Source organism: Eucyclogobius newberryi, unplaced genomic scaffold (genome assembly GCF_026437365.1).
Source record: "Eucyclogobius newberryi isolate DKJ021-1_F unplaced genomic scaffold, fEucNew1.0.hap1 SCAF_15, whole genome shotgun sequence".
Taxonomy (NCBI): domain Eukaryota; kingdom Metazoa; phylum Chordata; class Actinopteri; order Gobiiformes; family Gobiidae; genus Eucyclogobius; species Eucyclogobius newberryi.
The window spans coordinates 4,108,388-4,134,394 of record NW_027315779.1 but is presented as its reverse complement, the minus strand read 5'-3'; the positions used below and the strand labels follow the sequence as shown (position 1 = coordinate 4,134,394).

Here is a 26,007-nt window from a genome sequence, read left to right as displayed (position 1 = left end):
CTTCAACACACACAAGCAGCAACAGGTTTAATAATCAAGACACCACCCTGAAAGTTCACTGATCCGTTGTCGCTCGCTGCCCTCGATTGGTCTCAAAAGTGGTCGTTTTTTGTTTGGTTTCATCAGGTTTGGTTGAGGAACATGCACAGATCAGCCTTGAATCATGCGAGCGTTGACACGTTTTTGGACACAGACAGAAAAGCTGTTCATTGTTGTTTTTTCGGTTGAAGAAACAACACAAAACTATTAATGTACTACATGCAGAGGCCAGCAGACACTCGCATAGACGCACACTGGTCACAAGTCACACCAAATCAGGAGAAAACTGGAGTTAACCCAACTCAAGGGCCCTATTATGATTCAGAACAAGTGGGTGGTTTGGCTTCAAAGGTCCAGTATTCTGCCTTTTATCTGCTGTTTTGTGCTTTCCAATTTATCTAATGGCATAAATCTCCAGACAACAAATAGTGCTGTACAATATGTTGATACTACGTGGCCCCATAGTCAATAGCGCTTTTTAATGCGCACAATGCAAGTTTTGATGCTAGTTTTAGTATAGACACTAGAGTGGTTTTAATACAAGCTAATTCAAACATTTCATGATTAGATATTTCAAAGTCTCTTTTTGTCTTCTATTGAAATATGAGTGCATCCTTAGTATACAAGTACTTAAGGCCACTGGCACAATAACCACAAAGAAGGATATTCCATAAACCATTTTTAAATGTTCAGTTTCAATAAACGGCTCGAGTTTATTATAGTGATAATTATAGAAAACTATTATTGTTACATTCTCATCATATTACTAAAGAAAATAAAAATAATATCTCCCCACAATTAAAGAAACTGTATACATGATAAATATATATTGATTCTTAAAATATACAGTTTTATCTATTAATTATTGAACAATGAGTCGATTAGTTATTAGTTATAGTTATTACTGTCACAGGCCGATTGTGGCGCACAAAGGTCAGTGTTGTGTCCAGTGAAACTACTGACAAACATTATTTAGTGACTACCATTTTGAAGTTACACTATTGCCTTAATTTAGTCTCATTTCATCTTCAAGCAGTATTTATTATTCATATCCGTGCAAGAAGTGAAGAGCCTAGTTTACATTACAAATTCTTCTTCTTCTTTTTAGACACGACGGAGACAACCGTAGTCTCCTCTGTTCACGGCAAAGTCTTTTAACATGACAATAGAACATATATAACCCACAGATTGTACAAAGGAGCAGAAGAGTGGACCTTCTCACAGTAAAGAGATCACATTAGGACTCCCGGGAGGTTAACTCGGAAGCGTAAATCTGCGGTGCGGCGGCGGAGGTCACGTGACGGGCCGCCATCACGCGCGGATTCACGTTTCCGTCAAAGACCCAACTCACAGCGCAAACCACGACAAGCAAAGAAAGATTTCTCGTATACTTATTTAACGAGGGGACAGAGAGTAAATTTCACGGTTTCCTTCTTCAGAGAAATATGCTACAAGTTAAAGTAAAACAGACACAGATCTACAGCTCAGTAAAGGCATTGGTTGAATAGGAGCAAATAAGGGCTTCGTGAGTACTGCAAACACGAGTTATGCGCAAAAATAAGATGATTTAATTCGTCATGTCGTCTCCAATTATATAAAAAAAAAAATATGTTCTCGGGTTTTGACATGATTTGCAGTACTCCTGATGGCATTATGCACACCTACCCAAGTCGTTTTTGCAGAAACCTATTTGATCAAACCATTCGCTGCTCTCCCCACAGCTAATGCAAAGGGACATAATCTTTTCAGGGACGTGATTTGAACACTGCTTACGAGGGAGGAAACCTGTTTTATGAGTCTGCACTGACTACTTTTGTGCGATAAGCTGTGAATATCAAGAGACACGCGGCTCTGTTTGTTTACGCAAATGCCGACAGACCTTAAAGAGCTAAAATGGGAGTATGAGGAGAAACGGTTGTAATCTGGCTTCATAAATGTCATTTTAAATTAGTTCCAAGTTAGACATTTAATGCAAAATATATAATCTTGGCTTTGTTAAAGTCTAGGAGGCAATAAGTAGACGCTAAACCTGAAACCACAGGCCTTAATTCTGGTTCCAATCCATCAGAAATGTCTAACAACAGTAAATACTTGTGTTCCTTTAGCTCAGTGGTAAAGTCTTTATAGTTAATACTAATTCCCACTACTTACTGGTGTTAGAATGCAAGCCTCGACTCTATCTTATTGTACGTCTCTATTCTTCTTTTTAAATTATAAGTGGTCAAATTAATTTATAACCGTATTATGACTTCATTTTTAAGTGTTTGATTGCCTTTTTTAAACCTTTAAACATCTACGTGAGTCATCCTTTATTCTTAGTTCATCAAAACATAATAAATGTCAACCTCTAATATCTACAAGCTGCTAGTCTATTATCTTATCATCTCCGGCTAAGGACTACATAAGCGCTCTACGTTTGATCTACGGATGAATCGAATGACTACTTGGATGATTGAAGAGAGGGCGGCCATGTCTGTAGGGTGAGTAGGGAACGGAGCGACTACAGTGAAGCATTATGGGATTGGACGGGGGGCGGGGTCGAAGGGGTTAAAGAGGTGATTGGCTGTGATTGAGATGAGATGTGGACTGACCTGTGCGAGATCAAGGCAGTCACCCTGATCTATTCCAACTCGCTGTTTCACAAAAAGGGAGAGGGGAGGAGGAGGAGGAGGAGGAGGAGGAGGAGGAGGAGGAGGAGGAGGAGGAGGAGGAGGGAGGGGTTAGGCAAAATGAAATAATAATAAAAATAATAAATGTCAAACACAACTGAAAAGCGCACTGAATTGGAAAAGAAATAGGGGGAAAAGAGAGAAAGGCACGTGAAGGAGGAAGAGGAGGAAGAGGAAGAGATATCAAACTCAAGCATTGGTTACTTCATGCAGTGTGGAAAGGAAACGAAAGACACACGTAAGACATTTAGGGGAGGAGGGGGGGACACGTGCAAACATTGAAAGATATACACTGTGTTATAACGTACACAAAGTGACACCTGGAGAGAAATGAGAGCCAATCAGAAAACAGGCAGGCCAGACAACAGGTCACATGACGGCGGACCCGGAAGATCCACAAAAAAAAAGGAAGACACTCAAGTACTAATGTTGACTTTGAACATAAAAAATAGGTAGGAAGGGCAAGATGACACAAACAGACAAACGCACATTGTTAGACAGATAAAATGAATGGGTCCTTAAAGTCAACGTTAGTCTTAGTTGCGGTTTTCACTTTTTTTTTTTTTTCTTTCCCTCTTTATTCTAATTAGATTGTAATTTAAATTGACGTCTTATCGAGCGGCTGCACCCCAAACCTTTTCGGAAACAAAAAACAAATGGGGGGAACCAAGCAGAAAGTTAGAAGTACTACGTACTACAGAGGACACAACGGTTTAAATTCCGACTGCCTACCGAGGACTGAGGCGTTTTATCAGAGAAGAGAGGAAGTGGGAAATCAAAGAGGGACAGAGATAGGAATAGAGAGAGAGAGAGAGAGCTTGCTTTAAGGCATGCAGTGCAGGCAAGTGAACAGGCAGCATGAAGAGTCCCGCAAATCTCCAAACTGGCGGTAGATTCAGCACAGAGGAGCTGATATTAATCTATATGTAGGGACGGAAACCCTCCCCGGGATAGGGCCAGAGAAGGACAGGAGAAGGAGAAGAAAATGTAACATGTAATAAAATATAGATAGGGCTGGGCAATATTCTGCATCAAAGTTCACTGCGTTTTATCTCATAGAAGTTTTAGTCCGATTTCTTGTGCTGTAACCGGGGCCTGAGGGAACGTGGTCTGCACTTTTCGGGTCTGCTTGTCTCCGTGGAGATGTTACCGCTTTGTCTGGAATGTTCCAAAGTATGTCATTGAACTGTATATCTGGCATATTCAATAACATGTGTTTATGTTGCCTAATATCTTGAAAAACCTTAATTCTTCCTTAATTGAGCGTGGTCACCTCTCCACAGATCCGGCCTGTAACTTCCTGACGGCGTCGTGTCATTAAGTTTTAGTGCTATTCTCTTAGGGCTACGCAGTATATCGCACAAGTGTCAATATCGCAATATCGGCTGAAACGATCATCAAAACGGTTAAAAAGTAAATATATCATAATAACACAAAGGTCCTTCATCTGACAGAAATGTACCGTATTTAAGGGCTCTTTTTATACATTATTTCCTTATTTAGTCTTTATTAGCTGTGATTTGGTCATGGTTTTGTCTCTCTTTTTATTTTGACAGCGCTAGCCCTTTTAGCGGCTAATGTGGGGTCGAGTTCCATATTGGGAAATCCAAGTGCGCGCTTCATGACAACCACAGAGCCAATCAGGAGCCAGGTTGAAGAAGGTACTCGCGCCTTCCCAATTAGCTGGCGCTCAGCAACGAGCCGTGGTAGCTGTCAATCAAACCTGTTGCTAATGCGAGCTGGAGCGGACCTCGTAGAAAGAAGGCACCCGATTGGTCAGTTGTTAATGTTCATATCTTGATCTTTTGAAAGACCAGGATCATGTAGAGAATTTCTACTTGTACAAACAAACGAAGGTCCTTCCACCTCTACTTACAGTCTATGGCAGTACTTCATAGTATATAGGCATAGTATATAGTACTTCATCGCCGTCGTTTCCTATGCCCTGCAGTCGTCCTATATACTGCGGAACATTCCAGACAAAGCAGTAACTTCTCCATGGAAGCAGTCGGTGAACCATCCACTATAGATGACGTGTAGTGCACCGCAAAAGATTCAGCTTGTTTTGCTCCGACCTCAATATTGGAACAAATGATTATTTTGTTAACATCTATTAGATTACAATGAACATATGTTGTACAGTACACATTGATGGGCACATTTTGCTCGTATCACCCAGCCCTATAACTAAATACTCAAAAAGCTAACTCCCAAAGCGATGTACAGTTAGTTTTGAAGTTCAACACACTGACTGTAGATCAGGAGTTACGATGGTCTGAGGCAATTCTCAACATTGTCCCTCCATAAAAATCCCAACAAAATAACATGAGCATATATTGAGATTAGCCTTAGACCACTTTAGCGCTTATGTGTGCGTCGTGTGTCTCGCTCTGTTTAAGCCACTGGGACAAACAGGCGTTACCTCGGCAACTTTGAGGAACTCGGACAGTTTGGTCATTCGGTTCAGGAACGTCTTGTAGATCTCCAACGCCTCTTTGCACTGGTTCTTCTTCATGTCAAAGTATTTCTCTGTCAAGGAGGGATTAAGCACATACTTGTCAAGAAAAGATACAGATGTGTAAGACTGTGCGATAGGGGGATGAAAATCTAACTGTGATGTCATCCCGGTGACGATCTGCTATTTTGATCATATTTGTGGATTGTGATTCAGTATTTAACCAATCAGAGAAGTGGGAACTCTCAGAAGCAGCACTTTAGTTTCCTGTTAAAGGTGATAATAAATGTAAATGAAACTGCGATCTGGATCAAAGAAAATAATGATTTTCAGGTTTTTTTGCCATATTGCTCACCCCTACCGATATATACTAATCAATACTAAAACTAGATACTTATTTGAAGTATGGATACTGAATCAAATTACATAAATGGTACAAAACCTTTCCTGAAATGTTTTAGAAAGATATTGATCTATATCAGAACTAGTATTAGTTATTTTTATCTGAACTATGCAGATGCCAAGACGCAAGATATTTTGACCAAACGGCATTATGTCAAAAAGGAATAAACAATTTGTGAATGTTCAGTCACCATATATCAACCTTTATTTGCTGAACAATATATATTAAAGTCTCAATGTAAACTACATTAGAAATACTACTTTGACTAATCGAAATATAATTGCAGTATAATTGTTGGTTGCAGCCTTAAATAAAGATGGAGGAGCCGCCAGCTGCTTGTCTCATGGAGATGTTATTGCTTTGCTTAGAATGTTCCATAGGATGGCATTAAACTTAAATCCATCTCCATAGAGACAAGCAAGATCAGATCTGTGGAGAGGCTACCCCACTAACAATAACAGTGCATATTGTTTTAAGACAATAAAACATTTGTCATTAAATAAATGTCATACTGTGAAACATTTCAGGCAAAGCAATAACATCTCCATGGAGACGTGCATTTAAAGTGCACCTTTAAAGACACAATGTCAGGCTTCATCATAAAAAATCCTCTCTCCCAACATTAATCTTTCATCTATGTGAAATACGCCAATACCTTTAAAAATGCATTAACTGCAGTTCAACGAGATCTAATGACGTTATGGACTGACTCATGAATGCAGCTAAAAAACAAAAAGAGGCCCAGTTCTACATGAAGTCTGTGGATCACGTCGATTTTGTGATAAATCTTTTACTCGTTTTCACAGTTAAGCCTGCGCTGGTCTTACATCATCGTTTTAATAATGAACGGAAAGAAATAAAAGCTAGTTCGCAGTCTTTAATTTAGATTTGAAAGAGTCCAGAAGCCAATTGATTTCCTCTTTAGAAGGAATCGGAGTGGAGTGCAGAGTGATTTCTGTTTAGAGTGGAGTCCGGACTAAAAGGGCAAATTAGAGCACGGATAAAGACACGAGAGTATCATAGTTCTTTTTGTGACTTGACTTCTGACTTTTCAAGCTCTAATCATTGTCAAACAATCATCAAAAAGGGACTTCGTTACCCAACATTAATCATACACTGCCTTATTTATAATTATCACTGATCATTTTATTCTGTTTTGTTTTTCTCTTAAGTCCAGAATGGCAATGAATTGATTAAACATGTAATCATGAACACATGTGTGAACACAAGTCATTTTATTCTCGGAGTTAATATAGTTAGTAATTATTATTTGGATTAGTATTTACAGTGAGGAAAATAAGTATTTGAACACCCTACAATTTTACAAGTTCTCCCACTTATGGACGGGTCTGAAATGTTCTTTGTAGGAGTCTGAGAGAGACTGCATCTAAAAAACAAAATCACATTGTATGGTTTTCAATGTTATTGCTGCAAATAAGTATTTGAACCCCTGAGAAAATCAATGTTAATATTTGGTACAGAAGCCTTTTTTCACAATTACCCAGGTCAAACGTTTCCTGTAGTTCTTGACCAGGTTTGCACACACTGCAGCAGGGATTTGGCCCACTCCTCCACACAGATCTTCTCTAGATCTGTCAGGTTTCAGAGCTGTTGTTGAGTTTCAGCTCCCTCAATAGATTTTAGATTAGATTTAGGAGACTGGCTAGGCCACTCCAGAACCTGGATATGCTCCTTACAGAGCCACCTCTTGGTTCTCCTGGCTGTGTGCTTCAGGTCATTGTCATGTTGGAAGACCCAGCCACGACCCATCTTTAATGTTCTGACTGAGGGAAGGAGGCTGTTGCCCAAAATCTCACAACACATGGCCCCATTCACTCTCTCCTTAATTCAGTGCAGTCGTCCTGTCCCCTGTGCAGAAAGGCCGTGGCTGCAGAGCCGCGGCCCGCGGTCAAATGGCAGTTTCGTCCGGGCGCCACGGCACTGCAGACACTCCCGTGCAGAAAAGCACCCCCAAAGCGTGAGGTTTCCACCCCCACGCTTCACAGTAGGGACAGTGTTCATGGGACGGTAATCATACTTCTTCTTCCTCCTGCTAGTGGAGTTTATACCAAAAATATACCCCATGACTTTCTCTCATGACTCCTCTGGCTCATCCAGATGGTCAGACAGGCCTGGACCCTTCTGTTCGATTTCAAACCATGACGGCGTAGTGTATTACCCACATTAACCTTTGAAACTGTGGTCCCAGCTCTCTTCAGGTCATTGACCAGCTCCTCCCGTAGTTCTGGGCTGATTCCTCACCTTTCTTATCACTGATACTCCACAACGTGAGATCTTGCAGGAGATTGACGGTCCTCTTTAGCCTCTTCCATTTTCTAACAATTGCTCCTACAGTCGGTCTACAATTTTGTGGAGGTCTACAATTTTGTTTCTGGTGTCTTTTGCCAGCCCTTTGGTCTTGCCCATGGCAGTAGTTGGAGTCTGACTGATTGTGGAGTGAAGAGGTGTCATTATGCAGCTAACGAACTCAAACAGTTGCTACTAATTTAAATTAAAGTGGAGTAGAGGTGGACTTTTTAAAGGCAGACTAACAGGTCTTTGAGAGTCAGAATTGCAGGTGGCAGGTGTTCAGATACTTATTTGCAGCAATAACATACAAATAAATCATCTAAAAATAATTCAGTGTGATTTATGGATTTTTTTTTAGATTCTGTCTCTCACAGTAGAAATGAACTTGAGCATGTTCAAATACTTATTTTCCTCACTGTGTATGTTCTAACTACTATTTCTACCCCTTGAATTGGACTGGCATTGACTATGACCACAACTGACTTGATTTGGTTTTGCCTTTGATGCATTTGTCAGACTTGGAGAGATTTATTTACGATTTAATGAACTAGTTGTCAAAGATAAATGAACAGAAATACAGATAGTATTTGGGTAGAAGAACACAAACAATAATTAATTTAAGATGAACAATATGCCATTAAACAGATTGACGCACGCCTTAAAATATGCCCTGAGTAAAACACAATAACACTCACACAATATACACTATTAGGCTCCTGCATTATCATCTTTTTGTGATCATTATTTTGTATTAGCTTCAGGTTAGAACAAAACTGTCATATTACATACAACACAAAGGATAAATACACAAAAGAATGTAATAAAACAAAAACAGACAAACAAAATTACAAATAAATGAAATAAATCAACCAAAAAGACAACAAAATGAAGCAACAAAACAGACAAAAACATCAGTATCATCATTCAAATCATTTTCTTAAACTCACTTTTATCAGAAGACTTCTCTGTTTTTATTTTAATTTGGGGAAAAAACCTATAGCTTCATTTGATCTATTTTGGTTGCTGTTGATTGCTCTCTGACTGCTCATTGTGTTTTTGTTTACGCTGTTTTTATTGTTCTCTGATGCTGACTTTGCAAAGCCTTTTTTGAAAGTACTCTATAATTAAACATGTCTTTTGTCTAGTGAGCCATAACTGTATACAACAGCTTTACGTATCGGAGTGTAGGTCTCACCGAGCATGTTGATGACCCCTTCATTGTAGGCCGCAAATAACCGTATGGAATCTTTGAACAGCAGCATGAAGGCGGTGTTGATCACTCCGTTGGTCAGCTCGTTCGAATTGGGCTGTAATCAGAAACAACACTGGTTTGAGCCCCTGTTGTGACATTGTGCGGCGTCTTTTTGTGCGATATAATGTGCTGTGCGCAATCAAACATTTTACCTGGAAATCCAGCAGAGCGTCCAGCTGTGTCTGAATGATGGGCAGGGTCTTAATCAGCTTCTCTGTGTTCATGGTGCGCATCACGCCGTCGGCACTGAACAACACACCCAAACAAGGCTCAGCACACGGGCGGAATACAGAACAGCGCTGATGTATACGCGCCAGAACTGTGCGTGTCACACTGTCAAGGGTTAGAGGTAGGACTGGTGTGATTTGTGTTCTGTGAATATTGGGTTTATCGTGTACTACTGTAAAGGCCTGATCAAATAAAATCTCAAAATGCTAGGTGTAAACATTGAACAAACTTGTGTAATCTTTCAAGCAAAGCTAAATAATATAATATCTCTGGGTATTTTTGATATGATATTTTCATTTCCAATGTTAAACCTGAACTAACAGAGACATAATATATATAGGACATGGGACGTTTTAGCACATTTCTGTTGGATTTGTTGAATATTCATTAGTCCAAAAAATATACGTTTTTGTCAATATGACCGGTTGAAAAAGCAATAGATCTGTATTATTTGAGCAGCTTTGTTTTACAGCCCTCAATACAACTTTTCTGGAGGATTGTTCTTCACCTGCTTGTCTCCTTCTGATGTTTTTACTTTTACTTTGGAATTGTTACTGTAAGACATTAAACTTATCTTTAGCGATATTTTTTTTTAAATTGTGCGTGTTTTTGTTGCTTAAAATACTGTGACTGGCATCGCATAATAGTCTTTATTGAAATTATGTGACGTATGTTTGGTAAAGTAATACTATATCCATGGAGACAAGCGGGTGGCGGACACTCCTTCAGAAAATGTACATAGTGGACCTTTAATGAAATTGTTTTTTTCTTTTTTTCCTCCTCCTTGACCCTTGAATCACAGACATGTCCCTGTGGAGAAATATGTCCTCTGCATTTAACCAATCTTCCAACCAGGGCTTGTGGGCTTGTCAGGGACCCTCAAGGGCTTGGCGAGGATAACCTTTCGCTGCAATGAGGATTACTCTGCACGTTTTGTAGTATCCACTCTTCCAATATTACCACCAGTGAATTGCCATAGAAAATGCCTGTTGCCCCTGAAGTCAGAATAACGGAGACTCGTTTTAACCACAGCTATAACAACCTTTCACCAGGAGCAACACATTTTGACTTTTAGTTCCATGTTACCGAAGCAAAGTCTTGTGTCCTCAACCATTTTAGGTCATTCTCCAGGCTGATGGATTTTATCTAGCTACTTTATACCTACAGTAGATAATTGCACCCGTTGATATGACCTGAAATCAAGATTAATTGTTCATCTCTTGTTAATTAGAAATACATTTTCCGTATAGATCACTGACGGTCTAGAGATTAACCTGAGCCCTTTAGCCTTGGTATAAGACAGTATATACAATTAAAGTCCGGTTGATTGCTTTACATGTAATTAAAACTATATATCCAGCCTCCACGTAACCCACTTTTATGTAATAACTGTGCTCTCAACCAAGAAGATAAACGCTAACAAGCTGTAAGACTGTACTGCAATATAAATGGTTATTCTCTAGTTTTAGCTATAAAATGAAACAGAAATTAGTTCCTTTTTGTGTAGGTTTTTGTATATGTTTCGGCATCAGTGTTAGCGTTACCCTCTCTTCATCTTGGTGAAGTCCACTGCTGCTAGTCTGTAGGACATGGCTTTTTCATTCAGGTACCGGCTGTAGCGTCTGATGAAAGTGGACATGTTGTAACCTGCGTGACAGACAGGGGGCGGGTTACGTCCTCTGTCCAAATATGTTGACACGTAGCAAAACATGCTGGTGATATCAAGCTCGATGCTCGACTTCACTCTGACAATGCTATTTTTTTTTGTCAAAATAAAGTGGACACAAATGTTTATGTTCATGAATACGAAGAGTAGACAACACAACTGTATGTCCAAGGTATGGCTGCGATGATTAATCAGAATCATCTAGAAAATAATGGTGGACTATACTATACAGACTGCAAAACACATTTATAACAAAGACAGTGGTATTGAATCAAAATGTCAAAAAGAGAATGTAACAAGATTTTCCTCAAAAATTCCCTTTATTGTAAATACTCTCTACGTAGAAGCCTTCAGTCACCATATTTCAACATTTATTCAGTTAGAATGTATTTATAAAGTCTCACTGAACAATAGAAAGTCAGGTCTGTGGAGAGGTGAGGCCGCTAACAAACCTACAGCATTTTTACAGCTGTGTTTTTGTTGTTATTTTTGTCGCCGTCCAAAAAAGTGTCCGCTTCTTTCAATTGCATCTTACATACCGCTCTGTGCTACTGGCTTAAACCCTGAAAGAGGCTTGTATTGATGCTCCGGAGCCAAAGAGAGAGGGACATATGGTCGTTCTGTGAGATGTACGGCGGTGCTGACTTCACAAACAGCCAAACGACATTAAATCACCTTGTAGTGCGGCCTTATCCAGAAAGTTGTTGAGGTTGAAGAGCGTGTTTCTCGAGGCTAGGTACTGCATCAATCTCTGAGGGGGGAAAACAGAAGGGGACAAAATTAGTGATTATTGGAGGAGGTTGTCTGACAGGGCCGTGGCACTGTGCACTGATGAACTGGAGCGCAGAAGACGACCGGTCATTGAGTCCATGGGAGTGGACACAAACAGACTCTGCTGAGTCTCAGGCTGGTGCCGACACAACAGTGAATACAGCGCCTATAGACTCCTGTTGGTTCAGAGTTCACAGTTTTATGTACGTAGGCTTTGGGGGTGTGTATCCATTTGCTTATTGTAAGTGAATATTTATTTAAGCAGGAAAGTTGCACTGAGATTCAGAACTTAAGGATCCAAGCACATTGTACACGTTTAAGGCCTGGTTTAAGGGGAGATAATAGCACCCGAAGTGAACCTACAAGGGATTAACATGCACATTTTCTGCAGTCTGAATCACCGGGAAGTTTGGTCTGGACTTGTACCTATAACTCGAGGGTTAGACTATTGTGCATAATTAATGTTGGAGAAAACAGACAAAATCCTGCAAGATTTGGGAAGAATATCTTGCTGCGAGGCTGGTTTTATTCACTATAATGTCTCTAAACTTCATCTAAATTTAAATTCACTGTGAAAATACAGTTTAATGTCTTTTTATCTGAGGCTATTTATGGCCCTTTGAGCTCCTCTTTGTTCAAAATTGCTCCACTGTGTGTTGTATGTTTGGTTGTGTTTTTTTACTGATCAACTTAATTACCCGTGTTTGGATTAATAAAAGTCGTCTGAATCTGAATCTGAAAATAATTTACTAACTTTAGTGGCCACACTGCGTTTCCAGGTACCATTCTTGCTTGGCCTTAATTACGTCTTAAACTTAAGTGTTAATTCAACTTCCATATCCATAACTATAATTATTTGAATCTCCTCAAACTCTAATTTTAAAGTTCTCTGCATTTCCGATACAATACATTACAATACAATAACCTTATATTTAAATTTTTTGTGTGTTTTGAAACACCCTGCCCAGGTCTGCAAGATTAATCACAAGAAGATTAATGGCTGCAATTAGAAAAATGCGAGCTCTGCCATTTTTTAAGCTACATATTGTCCTTTAAATCGGGTTTAATTATAGAAGTTTATACCTCTGCTGAAATGCCAAACCTGTGCTGAACAGAAAAAGTAGAAATTAGAGCCAAATGAAACACTTCAGTAGTTATTTAGTATCATCATGAGCTGCATATGTTAATTATTCAACCCTCTCCAGCAGAAATGTCAATATATTACCAAAAAATAACTACAAGTTTCCTATTAGTCCAAAGAAAAGATAAAAATTGTGCCCCGAAAAATGTTGTTCCAGCTTTGATTTAATGAAACGACAAGTCGATATGTCAATTATCGTGACACATTAGTAACAAGATCTAATACAAAACTATTCTTACCTAACGAGTGCGTCGCAGCTTTGATACAATAGTGACTTGAATAGGACCCGAGGGCCATTGTAATTAGCGCTACATACGCATTATACTTCCTGTGTTCTGATTGTGTCTTGTATTTTCCTGGGGTAGAAAATGAACAGTAGAATTAGTTTGTTTGTCTCAGTGACCATTGAAATGTCAGCTGGGGACACTTCATCAGGCCCTGTTGATGGATGAACGGATTTCAGAGATTATTTTTAGGGGCACTCGTCGGATAAAGGGGTAGTGACAATGTTGTTTGATGATACTCTGATTGTGAGGGTGCGTAATATTGATCCATTGCACCAGAAGGAGATTGATAAAAGTGATGCCGAGATGACTAATACAGTCATCTAGAACTGGGATTTGCTAATGGTGGGTTGGAAATAATGTATAATATATAGGAAATGTCATGCAACTTGATGAATCGGCTTGAGCAGCTGGCAGAAAATTGACATTTTATGGTTTGGGTCATTTCAAAATCGAAACAGAGATGATTACGGTGACGTTGTGATATATTTAAGTTTATTCTGATGTGTTTTTGTGCTAATTTTACTTTACAATTTCACTTTACTACAATGATTTTTACCAATGACAATAAGAGATTGCACAAAATCAAAGAAACATCACAATTGTATGATTATTCCATCTTGGCACTTTGACCAAACAACAGTGCTTGATTTGTTTGCATTCACAATGTTTATTAGATTAAAATGCATAAAACAGTCAGATAAAAAAGTAAATTTTTGTAGTTAGAATAGATCGAACTGAAACTACTCATTATTGCTACAATTCTCCAAAAAAATATGTTTTTGTTCTTAATAATCATGATTATCAATTAACCAAATAATCTTGACATCCCCAATGACAAAGAAGTGTTTTAACATAGAGAAAAGCGACGCTATCCCGTGATCAGCCCATAAAAGTATCAAATTCATTGTCTCTTCAGTGTAATTAATAATAATAATGATGCATTGCTTGCAGATACCACCAATACTGTTTTTTGGTAAACAGGCTGTGGAGTGGGCTCTGCCAGACATTACGGGCGCTCAGAACTTGGCATCACAAAGATGAACAGATGTATCTACTCTACTGATGATTTTGGACGTTAAATTGCCACACAAACATTAATAATTATGATCTAAAACTCCCAATTTGGCAAACTGTTGGCCCCTAAGATTAAGAACCATCTGGCAAAAAGGCTTCCGCGCGGCTAGAAACGGCCCCGGCTCCTGGTTAAGAGCTTTGAAACGTGCTCACCTCGTTGCCGTACATCATGAGGTGGTGTGTGGTGATGAGGGCCTTGAACACCACGATCCAGCTGTTGGTCGCCGTGCGCTCCAGCAGCGTGTCGGCCAGCTGCGGGATACTGACGTTCAGCTCGTTGGTGCAGTGGTTCAAGTCTGGGGCGGGGAAACAGGCAATTAGAGCATAAATAATACAGGGAAGATGCATTACAAGGCTGCGTGATAAAGGAAATGATTGCAATATGCGACGTGTATGTTAAGCACTGCGATTTCAGAATCAAAAAAGGTTTAATGCCATTGCTAATGAACAGAATTCACAAACAGGAACTTGCTTTGGTGATACGGTGCAACATAAAACGATGAACAATGATAAAAACCTGTATAAAATCAACAAGAAAACTTTTTTAATCTGCTATAGGATAATAATAAAAATGCTTACTATGTACACACAATGTACAGTTACGGATGTAGTGCAGAAAGTGAACAGTGCAGTGATTAAATTATAGTTAAAGTGACGGGTGTCGATATTGTTGTTTGAATTAAGGACCTCAGCCAATCAATACTTTTGCGATATATTGTGCAGCCCCAGTTCTTGCTTTGGCAGGGCTATCCACAGACATTAAACGTCTCACCACGTCGAGTCTGATCTGTGGAGAGGTGACTCCACTCAGAGCGATAATGTGTGTTTTTGACGTCAATTTTGACCAATACATAAACCTGCAATTGAATAAATGCAAGTGCGGCACAAACTAGTCCTAGAAATAACCTCTCCATGGAGCGACTTAGAAGTAAGATTGTGTATTAGTTATGTTTTACAAATTTAGAGCTCACAGGTAAATAATGATTGTATAAAGTCCCATTTGGTTTGTCTATATTTTTGATAATTCAACTGTAGTTACAATTCTGGGTTTAGAGGCTCTAGACTTTTGCTGACGTGGGAGTAATTGTCTGAAAGGTCCAGATTACAAAATGGCTGCTGCATTTCTCCTTCAGTTTTACCCAGAGCAATTTCTGGACAGTTGGGCAACTTTCCACCGTTTACTTTGAGAAGAAAGACCGGGAGCTCTCATTTAAAGCTCATATAAATCAAGCTTGTAAAACAGCCTATTTCCATTTGCGCAACATAGCCAAAATCAGAAGAATCCTGCCTAAAAGTGATGCCGAAAAACTTATCCATGCATTTGTAACGACTAGATTAGACTACTGTAACTCCCTGCTTGCGGCGTGTCCTAAAAGCTCCATAAAAAGCTTTCAACTGGTTCAAAATGCAGCAGCAAGATTACTAACAGGAACAAAAAGAAGAGAGCACATTACGCCAGTGCTGAAGTCTCTTCACTGGCTCCCCGTCGAGTCTAGAATCAAATTCAAAATTCTACTCTTGACCTACAAAGCCATAAATGACATGGCCCCATCCTACCTCAAAGATGCTATAGAACCATATCATCCAAACAGAGCTCTTCGCTCTCAGAATGCTGGCCTTCTGGTGGTGCCAAGAGTCTCTAAAAGTACTGTAGGAGGTAGAGCGTTTAGCTACCAAGCCCCTGTGTTATGGAATCAGCTCCCGACCCATGTTAAATATGCTGACACAGTCTCTTCATTTAAGTCCAGGCTTAAAACGTTCCTCTTCGAAATCGCTTATGGTCAGACTAGTTAGGAACAGAAAGATAAACCCACAGCTTCAGCTACGCTGCCCTAGGAGCAACTGTGCTGGGGGAAGTATGACAGCTTGAGCACTATCCTCTTCTTCTGACTACTTATGCTATCAAACAATATTTATTTTTTGATTCCACTTGCAAACTGTTCACCGTCTTTTTTTTCTTTCTCTCACTCCTGAGGACCTGTGGACCCAGATGCCCCTCCCCTGGTGAAGTGGTCCCTGCCCTGTGTGGACGGTCCCTCATCTGCCTGAGGAGTGGGTCCAGCTCGCCCCCGACGGTCCCTCATCTGCCTGAAGAGTGGGTCCAGTTCGCCTCAGTCGGTCCCTCATCTGCCTGAAGAGTGGGTCCAGTTCGCCTCAGTCGGTCCCTCATCTGCCTGAAGAGTGGGTCCAGTTCGCCTCAGTCGGTCCCTCATCTGCCTGAAGAGTGGGTCCAGTTCGCCTCAGTCGGTCCCTCATCTGCCTGAAGAGTGGGTCCAGCTCCAGTCTCCCTCGTGTCCGTCTGTGAGAGTCGGATCTCTCCTTCACTGGAACTCCTCCAGGTTTCTACGCTTTTTTCCCAAAGAGGTTTTTTTTGTAGTTTTTCCTGGCCGAGAAGGAGAGTCTAAGGACAGAGGACCCTGGGACATCGTCCCTCGCCACCACAGACATTGTCTGACTTCATCGCCACCACAGACATTGTTGATTCATTTCTCCCTGTGGCCCTCAGAGGCAACTGTTGTTGTGATTTTGGGCCTTACAAAAATAAATTGATTTGATTTGATTTGACCATTTGTATTTTCATGGACAATACACCTGTTTTAATAAAGGCAACCTTTGAACAATAATTCATACCCAGTGGTGTCCCGGACTTATTAATAATCGATTGGACGAGCGAGCAGCTGCAACAAACGACATGTGCATTCATTTGAACGCTCCCAATATCGCCCCTCAAATCTATGGACAAATGATTACACCGCGATGACTGAATAAATCAAGGCCCACTGTACTGTACGTGTAATTCTACATAGTGTCATACAGTGGAGCGGCAGATCCAGACATGTCAATATCATATCACGCGCGTGGATGGAAAGGTGCGCTTTGGGGTCAGTGCAATTTCAACACAATCAAGACAAAGCGATGAATAATTTAACAAGGATATCTGACGAACCAACGGCATGATTGGATTGCAGCTCCGTCACAGATGGGGTAAATAGGAAAATGACCCATATCTAGTGGGAAATATCATGTTGAGTGATGTTTTTAAATAACAAACTGTCTATTTGAATGTGCGGTGGCGATTCGTGTTTATTTTTTTAAGAAGAAAAGTGATGTCCACGCTACGCAAGACTGGCTGGTTTCACCCGGCAGCCATTGTAACCAGATTAAATGAACAATCTATCAAAAATAGCCTGAAGGGGGAAGACATTTTTGAGCAAGATAATTGGGGTGAGTGCCCTATACAACACAGATAGTCAACCAATGGCCTTTCAATGTCTGTATGTACTTCAAAATGTACTTAATATATGTAAGGACTGCTCCCATTATAGACATTATACAGGTGTGAGTTCACTCTCAATAAATATCCTATTGAAAAACTATAAACTGTATAGAAATTGACAAGCAAGAAAGAAAACACTGGAGTAGATCAGAATGTTGAAATATGGAGGCGACTGGAGGCAAAATGAAGCATTTGACATTTGACATTGTGAATTTCCAGGGTAGAAATGTCCATTAGTTTGCTGCTCTATTACGAATATTCTAGCCTCAAAATTGTATTTGTGCTTCAAGAAAAGTATAATTGGTGCAAACGTATGTAATATATCTTTAGGTACAATGAAAAAAGTAGTTCCGGGTCAACATTTCTGTAAGTGTTTCTCCAGTAGAACAAACTAATTATTTTGTAATCATGTAAAACACAAGAGTAAACCAGTATTCATTTGACACAACCACCTTGATTTCTTTTTTTTATATTAATACAATTTTAAAAGGGAAACTGGGATTAACTTCATAATAAAGGTTAATCCCAGTTTCCCCATTAAAATTGTATTATGTTCCACTTAGACTGTTTTATTTTCAAACCTACAAACCAATAATGTCAGCTATAGTTCTAAATGTAACCTAGTGGAAAATAAGATTATTCTGTAAATTACAAGTGTTTTTTATTCTGCACAGACAAAAGAAATTGGGCAAAACAGGATAATTATGCAAATGCAAATTCACTCAAATATACGTAATTACTAATGAGACTGAGATTAATTAGTTGACCAGCAAAAGGGAACGCTTATTTATCATTTAGAAAGCAGAGAAATTGCCCTTTTTATTACATTAGTTGATAACAAAGTCAGTCCGTGTCTTTATCAGGGCTGCAAGACTAATCGCAATCAAATCAAAATACAATTACGTGTCTTGTTCTGCATAAAAAGGACTAACGTTGTTTAGATCAGTACAAAATACATATGATTCCTTTATTAATTTGTCAGTTCATAGTTCCATTTCAGTCAAATCCTGTTATCAAAACATTAAATTGCAAATAGTAATACTGTAATTAGATTTGTTTCCCAAATTACAGCCCTAGTCTATATATTTAAATCTAATTAATATCACAAACAACCTTAACAGTGACATCACAAGAATATTTAAATAAAAGTCATTGATTTCTTTGCACAAGTTCAACTCCTATGGGCAGCTGGGGCCCGATTGCTATCATTTGTCTCAGGAGTGGTTCAAAGAAAAGAGCAATGTACTGGGTGGGATTTGATTGAAACAGAGGAGAGTAAAGTCCAACGCTTGTAAAGTCTGTCCGGACCGGGTCAAACGACGGAGACCGACTTCCAGAGCTGGTGGTCTGAAGCGCGGGGCGGGCGGGGTGGTTATCTGAGGCCGCCGATGCAATTTCTCTGCCCTAAATACTTTTGAGGATTTTCTGTACAAAGAAAAATGTGATCTGGAGGTATTTAAAACCCACAAAGAATGACTAAGCTCTGCCTATACCAACCGAACATCAAACACCAAACACTTGTACGTGGAAATATTATTGTCTGGTAGTCAATATTGAAATGCTAATTCCTAAATCTCAGAAAATATGTGTAGGCGTCTGTGATTAAGGGATTAGGTGTAGAAAAACCCTCTCTGAACGTGTCTGCAATGTAGTTATTATATTGTTGAACGTGTTTACAATGTGTACGGCTGAATGTTACAGTTCAACTCAAATTCGCATTGTTACGTAGTCTACAATGGCTGTTTTTATCAATATACTCAGAGCGCTCGGTGTGTATTTTACTTTTAGACTGTAATCTGATCCAGGGCCCGTCCAGTCTTTAAGCAGACAAGGCTCAAGACACATGGGGCCCCTAAAGGAACTCTGAACCGTCACTTATTGTTCACCCAGTTATTCAAACATTTCCTGTTAAAGCAACATTTTGAGGACTTTTGAAGGTATAATATATCTGTGACAATTGCGTCTCGTTAGATTTGTCTCATTAGATTACCCATGGCTTTCAGAGTGATGAAAGATGTGCTGTGTTTCCATGGCAATTAGCTATACTTGTTTCTACTTCTTCTTTTGATGGGTGAAATGTAGACTAAATGGTGCCTATGAACAGGAGGTTGATTCAGTGCAGCAGCAGGTTTTCTTTCTCATGTCACTCAACCGCCATGTGTTATATTGTTACTCTATGGTGTTTCATGTATTAAATGTGGAAAATGTTTATATGAACCCTCAAATGGACAGTGTTGGGAGTTAACTACGGGTCGAAAATACATATTCAGAATTCACCGTGTGCTGGTGCAGTTAATCTTTCAGAATACAGTTACTTTCCCCTGATAAAAGGAATGAATTACTCTATTTATTGATCATAAATTCAGGCTTCAAACTGCACATTATCAACAAGAAACATAGAAAAGAATAGAAATTAATGATGAAAAAAGGTTTTAATCCTATGTCACATTTCTTAACACTATATTATTATTTTAAGTTAACATGAAAGTATCACTCTGATTGGACCATGTAATGCAGTTAGTTCCAGAATACATTTTAATGCTGGTATTCAGTATTCTGTTGCTTTATACATATTTAACAGCGCAAACAGAAGCATCTTGCACAAAGTCTTCCTCAAAGCAGAAACAGCCCTGCCCCCATCTGTGCACGAGCAGATCCCCGTTTCTTCTGCAGGATTTTTCCAACTAAAGAGACAAAATACAAATAGTCTGACTTAACACTTCATTCTCAAACCAATAGTGATCTAACGTAACATTGACTGAACCTAGTCCCCCACAGACCGTCACAGAATCGGCTCAAATCAAAGAGTTGTCAGCACCACAGGAGCGCGAGGAGGCACTTCAAAGACACTGCGGCTGGAGAGGAGAGCTCTGTTCTTTTGCTTTCTCCGTGGGGGAATCGGAGGTTATCGGCCGGTGTTTCAGCGCGGTGTGATGTTCTCCGCTTGCTCTAAAACGTTGCACACACCGCGGCGTCCCAGAAGATACCAAGGCGAAACGTTTAAGGCGCGTCAAAGGGGCCGCGGCACCAAAACCAATGCACAGGTCTGGAATGTCGGCAGTGTTTGTCACCCGAGTTTGAGTCATCACCGCTGCAAATATTCACAAAGCAATTATAGTTTTGCACGCCGTGATTTTGACTGCCTCAAAAAAGGAGCTATTTTATACAGTCTACTGCTTTGGGTTGTGTAATTATGATGTCAATTTGATTACCCTTAACCGTAGAACAAAAAAACTCAAAGTAAATTGCTAGGTTTCAGACGGCATCCCAACGTTTGTGTGATTCATTGTGGTCAGGGCGGGTAAAATGACCATCGGAAACATTTTTGGATTGGATAGAAAAATGTGGAATAAATTGACAATTCCACAAATATAAATGATCAGGTCTAAATAATAATACATCAGACTTGTGTAGCGCTTTTTTGGACACGCAATGACGTTTACATGCAAATAAAAGACAAACATGACATAACTACATCATCAAAAGAAGAAAACCGGGAGGGCAAAACATCACGTGGAATAATACTGCACTCGACATTTGGTTGCGTTACTGTTTCATGAGTTGCTCGTTCACCGTTCACTGCAGCCACAACTGCCCTTGAACAGATGCATGGCGGCCAATCTGTGCCTACAGCCCCTCCGACTACCACAAGAAACACAGTTAAAGCTGGATTATATTCAATTCCCTGCGGAAACGAGAAACAGGGAGTAAATCAGGGAAAACTCTGACAGTCTTTATAGTCCGTGCGATTCATGCGGCTGCGGGCGGGAGAAATCCAAAGTAGCCACTGGGGAATCACGTTACATTCGGCTTCAATTTGGCTTAAATTTGGCTGCGCGGACCCCCGCGGACCCTCGCGGACCTGGAGGAAGCATCAAGCATTATCCAGGCTTCACACAAGCACATTCAGGGTGTGTGATGTGATACTAAGATAAGGGGTGGAATTTCAATAACGCATAATATATATATATATATATTTTTGGCAGTAAAATGTCTTTTTCAACACAAAATAATGCCAGTTTCTTCCATAGTGGCCGTAAAGTAGTTCTCATATGGACCAAGACATGTCCAAATTTGTCCTATTCAAATGACTATCTAGTTCTGATACTAGTTTTAGTATTTATAAGTATCTCGGTTTTGATGTTTTGACAACTCTAGTAGTGTCTAGTGTGACAAAATAACATTATGCAGCGAATCATGAGAATTCTCTTAAAAAAAAAAAAAGTTAAATCATGCAAACTCTCTCACCAGGAGCTTTGCAATTAAAACATGTACTGATGCATAGATGAATAACATATTAAAACATAACATTCATTGTGAAGATCATTAAAATGCCAGTTCCCCACAGGACACAGGCAGAAGAAGAAGACAGAGTGATGTTTGAGGTTTTGACAGACTAATATTTATGGAAGCCGTTGTGAAATAGCGCTGAGCAAACGCGTCAGGGAGGAACAGCGTGCAACCACAGTGGGACACGCAGGGACACATCTCCAGATCTCCATAACCGGTCACAAAAAGGATTAAACTGTACATATTTCACTCATATGCGCCAAACTGGACACGGGGAGAACATGCAAAGTAAACAGTGCTGATTGTAGCTGATTTTTCTCTCTCTTTTTCTTTTAAACATATAAATCATTATAGTACAGTGACAATTAGTTTCTGTCATTTTCCATTCCCCTAATTCCCATTAAATCAATATCTCTGCCTCTCTATAATGAAACCCTCAGTCATGCTCTGAATACTGTTAATGGTTTGTTTTGGAATTTCCTCCGGGTCCAATAATTAATACTTCTGCATTGACTTCTTTTAATGACTGTTTACCACTGAAAGGTAACGTGCGCGCCCTGGCTCTCTTGCATGTTCCAATGCGTAATGCCCTTCTTTTTTTTTACACCGACTTTTGCTGCGTAACTTGAGTGCCGTCTGCTGCCAGCACTTCAAAGACACTGAAATAAGTAGGCTCTTGTCTGAAGTGCGCGCGTATCGCCGTAGGTAACGGCGCGTCAGCCCGGACCGCGTCGTCAATATTGGACAGCTCTCAAAGCCGCGGTGATGTGATGAAGTATGGACCGTTCGATTTCCAGTCATCTTTGCTGATGCGCCGCAGCAGACGCGGGGCCCATAATGCGCGTCGATACTGTAATAAAACACCGTGGGATGAAATGTATTGTCAGAGATGCACTATGTTACTTTTCCGTCACCTGCCCGTCCTCATGGAGATGTTATTGCCTTCCCACTAATGTTCCTCAGTACAGCATGAAAGCGCATCTGTCTTTATTTATTATTACTACCGGTGTTTTTTTTATTTTGTGTCAAGAAATTAGACACAAACCAATGCTATTCCTTAACACACAGAGAACACAATTCAACTTAGAATATGAAACGATACAGAAACGTCAGACTTTTTGTGTAGCTTGCAAGGGAGAAACCGCCGGGCCGGGCCATCACGCTGTTGTAAGCAACGCGATGGCCCTCCTTGGTCTCACAACGTTTTTTTCTCTTGCAGGTTGGTTTTATTCACATTATGGATTTAGGCATAATGGGCATATACAAATATCGTCATATCACTATTATGCAGATAATATACATCACAGAAATATAATTATATATTTACATTTTATCACATTTTGCTTTGTTTTTTTCACCTTAAAAAGCTTTGATTTCCTAATGATCTTACCATTTATAAAACCTCACTTGGATTTCTTGCTTTAAAGTGTGTGTGTATATGTAAACTTCCTCAAACTTGCCCAAACTTTTCATCTTTTGAGTGAAGATTTGGACCAAACCGTTCCTTTCCACGTTTGGTTGTCTTTTTATAGATTGTAAGTGGAAAGTTGTATGCGTATCATTTTTAAACGTTTATGCACGCTTTTGAAATAAGAGCCCTGACCTGTGACATGCCCTGATGGCTTCACTAGTTTGTTGTTGTTGTTGTTGTTGTTGTTTTATGGCGGTTGACATCCGAGTGTTGCATTACCGCCAGACTTTATTCCTTAGACTTTGTCGTAGTCCTAAAAGTTCTTCTTCCAGTGCCTTGACTTCCAGTGCTTTGTCCTCAGACTCTGTCGTGACCTGTGACATGCCCTGATGGCTTCACTAGTTTGTCTACATGCACATACCAGTAGATACGTTTAATGTCATAAAGTGGAACATTCCAGGCAAAGCAAGAACATCTTTGTTTTCTTATAAAGCTTTAAAAAGGTTTTTTCATAAAGCTTAATATAGTCTATTTTTAAGATGAAGAGGAAATTGAAAAGTGTGGACGATGTTCTGTGTCAAATTAATGATAAAATGATTGCGATTTTTATAGAACTCGGTTAGGTTTTGCATTTACACTAATTCATTTTTTTTCTCATTAGCACCCTGTCCAGAGAATATGGTAACACCACTTGGTCTAAAAAAATTAAAAAAGCTCACCAAAAAGATACATTATTAGACCAGCAAATTATGGTTTACGCTTGTACCATTGTCATAAACACGTATTATTATCTAGTGCATATTAATCCATATTTGCATGTACTTGGGTTGAAATGCAGACGAGTCAACAGACAAACCTTCGATTATTACGGTCACCAATGAGCAAAAAATAAAAAGGCGAGAATCCAGCGGAGGGCAGCGCGAGGGGGATGTGTTCATGTGGACAGCTCTGATTGACACGTTTGACATGTTTTCAACTGAAAAGTCAAGGAAGCGTATGTGTTGCGCGTTCTGCTGGTGATGGGCGTGGCAGTCCAATCATGACAGAGAAGATTGTTTGGCCGAGCAGACGTTCTGAGTGGATTATACGGTCCCCTCGTCTCCTCTGCTTCTGTCGCGAACATATAGAAGCAACTACATTTCATCTGTAATCAGTTCTTTTTTTTAATCCACAGAGTAAGTAAGTGATTTCATAAACGATGTTCAATAATACGGTTACGCCTGTGTCACTGGAGAAACTCAAAGGGAAACGTGTCTGTCTTTTATATCTTCTTTGCTTACACAGCCACTTAGATCACATCCATTAATCACCTTTTTGGTCTTCCTCTAGGCCTCCTGTGTCACCAGCCTCCTCCCCGTTTTATCATCTATCCTTCCTCTCAATGTTCAAATCGTCCTCAATCGGCCCCAATCTCCAAAACATCTCAAATGAGCGGTCGCCGTGACATCCCCATTCCTAATCCCATCCGTCGCTTCATGCACAAAACAGACCTCAGCATGTTCAGCTCTGCCTCCTGTCTCTTCCTCGTGGCCCGTTTCTAAACCGCACGGCGCAAGCGTGACATAGAAACGATGCTAGAGATGCAGTGTCGGTAGCACTTTTTTTTACATCACTCTAATGGCATCGTGATATGGACGTAACAACGGTATCCTTGAGTTTATCCGTGAGTAATTACCGTATATTATTATTACCACACATAGTTAACAAAATCCAACCTATTAGTGCGCTGTGAAGTAAATAAAGTGCTACCAATTATGCTTCTCATCCATAATGTTTAAAGGCATGTTTTCAAATAGAGAAATGTGCCATTATTATATAGAATAAAGAATTAGCTCTCATTAAAGTTAGCCTAGCCTCGTCTGAGTATGGGTTGGACTGTAAATGAGCTAACGTTGTACACGGCATCAGGTTTCAGAGGTAATCACCCGGACGGACATCATCCACAAGTCATACTCCATCTGAAGATCCTGGTTTGAGAAGCGAGTATTCTAGCTGACTGCGTCGGAAACCTTTCTGGCATGAACCACTCCGAGACATGAGAGATGACATCGTCCTGTGGCTAACGCTGTACGATTATTCTAGGTCAGTGTTTTTCAACCCATTTTGAGTCACAGCACACTGCTTTTTTGTTTAGAAAGGTTACACAGAACATCATCTAAAAATTAAAAAATTTATATATATATTTTTGAAGGAGTTTATATTGTCCATGTCATTGTGTCTGTTATTTAAATGTGGTAATGGTGGTTGTTTTGGGTTGTCAGTAATTTTCTCAGGACACCCCAAAATGGTAAATGATTCAATCTATATGTGAATCCGTAAGCTCAGATTCAGTTTTTCCTAGACAAACCTGACAATCCCTCAAGTCACATTACGGTTGAAAATCAAGGTTCTACGTAACGATACAGAAACAGAGCTGCAAAATGCATTTATCTCCCATACCATAAAAAACATGATCTTGCTGTTGATTTTGAAGACCTCTCTGAAGAGGGGTTTACGTGTCCCTGTACAGATTACAGATATGCTCAAACTAGAACGTTAAATTCCTGTATCTGCGAAAGGTTTGCAGAGCCATTACTCCATGTCACAAATTACTGCATATTTTAGTCTGAGAAAATCCTGATATTTTTTTTTTCATAGCAGAGTTTGGTAAACATGAGCATATTTTGAGTCAGCGATGATAACAGCCATAACCTTTATCAGGGCCTAGTGCCTTGACCTTCAGGAGTGCTCTGTT

The 26,007-nt window shown here is 39.8% G+C and overlaps 1 protein-coding gene across 4 annotated transcripts in view; it reads right to left on the bottom strand.

The window, feature by feature from the left end:
* Window positions 1-26,007, bottom strand: part of LOC140360517 (phosphatidylinositol-binding clathrin assembly protein-like) — a 57,108-nt gene that overhangs the window by 15,274 nt on the left and 15,827 nt on the right. For 2 of the 4 annotated variants that reach the window (XM_072445750.1, XM_072445751.1), the window contains exons 2-8: window positions 14,449-14,591; window positions 11,698-11,773; window positions 10,901-11,003; window positions 9,281-9,374; window positions 9,072-9,183; window positions 5,131-5,237; window positions 2,631-2,672 (exon numbers count right to left, since the gene is read on the bottom strand). In XM_072445750.1, coding sequence (XP_072301851.1) covers window positions 2,631-2,672; window positions 5,131-5,237; window positions 9,072-9,183; window positions 9,281-9,374; window positions 10,901-11,003; window positions 11,698-11,773; window positions 14,449-14,591 — 677 coding nt within the window. The remainder of the gene's footprint in view (window positions 1-2,630; window positions 2,673-5,130; window positions 5,238-9,071; window positions 9,184-9,280; window positions 9,375-10,900; window positions 11,004-11,697; window positions 11,774-14,448; window positions 14,592-26,007) is intronic. The other 2 variants (XM_072445752.1, XM_072445753.1) reach the window with 1 other exon arrangement.